Source organism: Lactuca serriola, chromosome 9, assembly GCF_051521515.1.
Source record: "Lactuca serriola cultivar US96UC23 chromosome 9, Lser_US96UC23_V15, whole genome shotgun sequence".
Taxonomy (NCBI): Eukaryota; Viridiplantae; Streptophyta; class Magnoliopsida; order Asterales; family Asteraceae; genus Lactuca; species Lactuca serriola.
The window spans coordinates 57,725,181-57,728,886 of record NC_136416.1 but is presented as its reverse complement, the minus strand read 5'-3'; the positions used below and the strand labels follow the sequence as shown (position 1 = coordinate 57,728,886).

General features: G+C 34.8%; 1 protein-coding gene across 1 annotated transcript; it reads left to right on the top strand.

Annotated features, from left to right (window-relative positions):
- The first annotated feature begins 222 nt into the window (after window positions 1–222).
- Window positions 223–2,309, top strand: LOC145074334 (uncharacterized). The gene is made up of 4 exons (XM_079020733.1): window positions 223–723; window positions 811–1,560; window positions 1,638–1,756; window positions 1,852–2,309. The coding sequence occupies exons 1-4, from the start codon at window positions 279–281 to the stop codon at window positions 2,005–2,007; spliced, it is 1,470 nt and encodes a 489-aa protein (XP_078876859.1). The 5' UTR covers window positions 223–278; the 3' UTR covers window positions 2,008–2,309.
- The last annotated feature ends 1,397 nt before the right edge of the window (window positions 2,310–3,706 follow it).

Sequence of the window (3,706 nt, the reverse complement as noted above, 5' to 3'; positions counted from 1 at the left end):
ATATTAGAAGTAGTGAGAATGAAACCATTACCATCGATGATGATTTGATGGAAGATTCATTTGGCTCTATGAAGGCTAAACGTTCTTTTGGGCCTATGGATCGGTTTCCAAACACCATCAACCCCCAAGATGTTTCAAAAATGGGAAAGAGAAAACAAGAAAATATGTCAAATGCTATTCGTAAGGAACACATGGTTCGTGTGAAAGAATATATTTGTAGATGGGCCTATGAATGTGCCATTCCTTTTCATGCCTTTGAAAAGGATAGCTTCAAAATTATGTTGGAGGCGGTTGGCCAATTTGGACGTGGGGCACCACCTCCAACTAGATATGAGATGGGAGAAACATATTTAAAGAAAGAAGTAGAAAGAACAATAAATTTGTTGACACCGTACAAAGATGAATGGAAATCTAATGGATGCTCAATAATGACGGACGCATGGTCCGATAGAAAGAGAAGGAGCATCATGAACTTATGTGTTAATTCAAAGATGGGGACTGTTTTTTTGTCATCTAAAGAATCATCGGATGAAGCTCACACAAGTGAACACATACATGAGTATGTTGAAAGTTGCATCAAAGAAGTTGGCCCCGAGAATGTGGTACAAATTGTGACCGACAATGCATCAAATAATATGGGAGCGGCCAAGTTGTTAAAGGAAAAAAGACCAACTATTTTTTGGACATCTTGTGCAACACATACCCTCAATCTTATGCTTGAAGGTATTAATTTTAATTGTGCTAATTTTATAATTTAGTGTTTTTTATTAATTTTGAATAATATTATTAACGTTTTATTTATTTTAAAAGGTATTGGTGGGCTACCTAGGTATAAGAAAATTCTCAACCATGCAAAAACACTCACGGTGTTTATTTATGCTCATCATAAAACTTTGGCCATGATGAGACACTTTACCAAGAAAAGAGATATTGTGCGACCGGGAGTCACGAGATTTGCTTCCGCATTTCTTACTTTGCAAAGTTTGGCCGATAAAAAGGCCCAACTAAAACAAATGTTTACAAGCGATGAATGGGAATCATGTAGACTTAGCAACACCGTTAAAGGGAAAGCCGCATATGACACGGTGGTAAATGCCACATTTTGGACCGGTATAGCATTATGTTTAAAGGTTTTTGCCCCTTTGGTCAAAGTTCTTCGGATGGTTGATGCGGATCGAAAGCCATCAATGGGTTTTGTATATGGTGAGATTCAAAATGCGAAACAAGAAATTATTAATGCTTTGGGAAAAAATAAAAAAGCGTATGAGCCTATTATGGATATCATTTCGAAAAAGATGAAAGGTAGGCTTGATACACCCCTACATTTGACGGCTTACCTTTTAAATCCATATTATCTTTATAAGAATCCGGAGATCCAAAATGATATTGATGTGACCGATGCGATTGTTGATTTTGTCGATACAATATATCCGGGAGATCATTCTTTGCAAAACCATATTGTGATGGTTGAGTTGCCGGTTTACATGGGTAAACAAGAAAAATTTAGTCGAGAAATTGCAATTAAAGGATGTGAGGTGAACAACGACAAATTTGATCCGGGTAATATATTTTAAATTGTATTTATTTTATAAATTTCAAAAATAATAAATTTAACAATGTTTTTTTTCAACTTGTAGCGAATTGGTGGGTAGCTTATGGTGCCTCAACTCCACAATTGAGAAAGATTGCTACAAGGATACTTTCTTTAACAACTAGTTCTTCGGGGTGTGAAAGAAATTGGAGCACTTTTGAAGGGGTTGGTAGTTTACTAAATTTTAATTATCATTTTTAAGTAGTTTATTCAAAACTTGTATATTTATCAAACTTTTTTTTGCTTATTTAATTTTGTAGGTACATACAAAGAAAAGAAATAGATTAGAGACGTCTAAATTGAACAATCTTGTTTTTGTTCAATTTAATGCAAATTTGATGGAAAATAACAAGAAAAGGAAGACTAAGGATATGGAAGTACTTTTAGCAAAAGATGCAAGTGAGGCTCAAGAATGAATTGTCGAAAATGATGTATTGTTGGATGAAGTTGAGCCCGATGAAGCTATGGGTGACGAGGAGTTTTTACAAAATCGTAGAAGTTCTAGATTGAGAGAACTTGATGAGGAAGAATTTGTGTCGGAGGATGAGGAAGAACTAAATGAAGATGTTGAATATGAATCGGATGGAGTTAACATCAACGAACAAATCGGAGCTACATTGGAAGAGGAAGATTAAATGATTAATCTAAATATATAATATTAAAGAATGGTGTCTATTTTTGAAACAATTTAACATTTGAAAATGTATCTTTTGTTGGTATTCACCTAATTTTGTAATGAATTTACATTAACTAGTATTTTAAATTATGATCTTTGACATGTATAATTTCATTTAAAATATTTTTCTACATGATTTACCGTATCCGAGTACTCCCCGAGTAATCCGAGTACTCGCTACTCCCCCCTCGGTCGAGCAGGTACCGAGTAGCGAGTTCTCCAACCTTGGGGGGGATACAAGTAGAATCATGCTAGTTATTATATCAATCACATGTGATTAATGAGCAGCATTCAAATGATTTACTACTCAATAGTCGTTTTACCAAACAGTTTCCTTGAAATGATTTTCATAAACATTTTATATGTTTAAAACTCCTTGTTAAACTGTTCATTTTACTCTGTATGTTTCATTTCAAACTCATTTACAATGGTGTTTCAAACAAATGTTTCTTTATACTGAAACTGTTTTATCAAACCCATGCTTTCAACCCGTTTTATAGATTGACATCAAGCCGATCTTTTCTTAGATAGAAATCATGTTCAAAAGGTTTTACAAAACTTCTTTTTTTATGATTTTATATTGTCAATTGCATGCCTATATATGTATAGTTATATAAGAAATGTTTAAAGGACTTAGGAAAGCTATTCACCCTATTTCCTTTTCGCGCTTGAGATGTGGTCTGGTGGGACATCGGGTATCCGTCCGAAGGTCGTTTAAATATTAGTTATATATCATGTGTACATATATAGTCATAAGGGTTCTCCCAGTTCATTCAATACCCTTGGGTAGCAAGGGTATACGTCTATGTTCATACGTACCAGTTACATTACTAGTAAGCTACCATATGGGTAGTTTAGGAAGATACTAGAACTATTACCAGAATGTGATATCATACAATGAGTCAGTTCATTCATGACTCAATACTTGCTAGATAGAGAGAGAACACTCATTACAGCTAGTACACACAGTACATTACTATACATGCTACACAGAGAGAGAACACACGTTACAGCTAGCACACGCAGAACATTACAGTACATTACTATATTATTACATAGATATGTTTACATGATGACGCTTACATGAGTACGTTTACATATATACGTTTACATGAGTGCGTTTACATATACGATAATAGGACAGACATCACTAGGTGTATAGCATAGAACAAGTTCAGGATCTAACTATACCGATGAATCACAATGCATTGTGATAGTTACATCGGGTATACATGATCATAGTAATGTGGATGTTCACGACTTGCATACATGCAGGGGTCGTGTGTAGGTCCCAAAATCTCTTTGACAAGGGAGCGTTTAGCCTGGGATCTAGCCATCACATTAGGCCTTATCCCTCAAATAAGGCAATAGGAGTACAGAAGTAGTCACTTATTACAAATACTACAGTACTTACAAGATTACAATAGACTTAAGGTAGT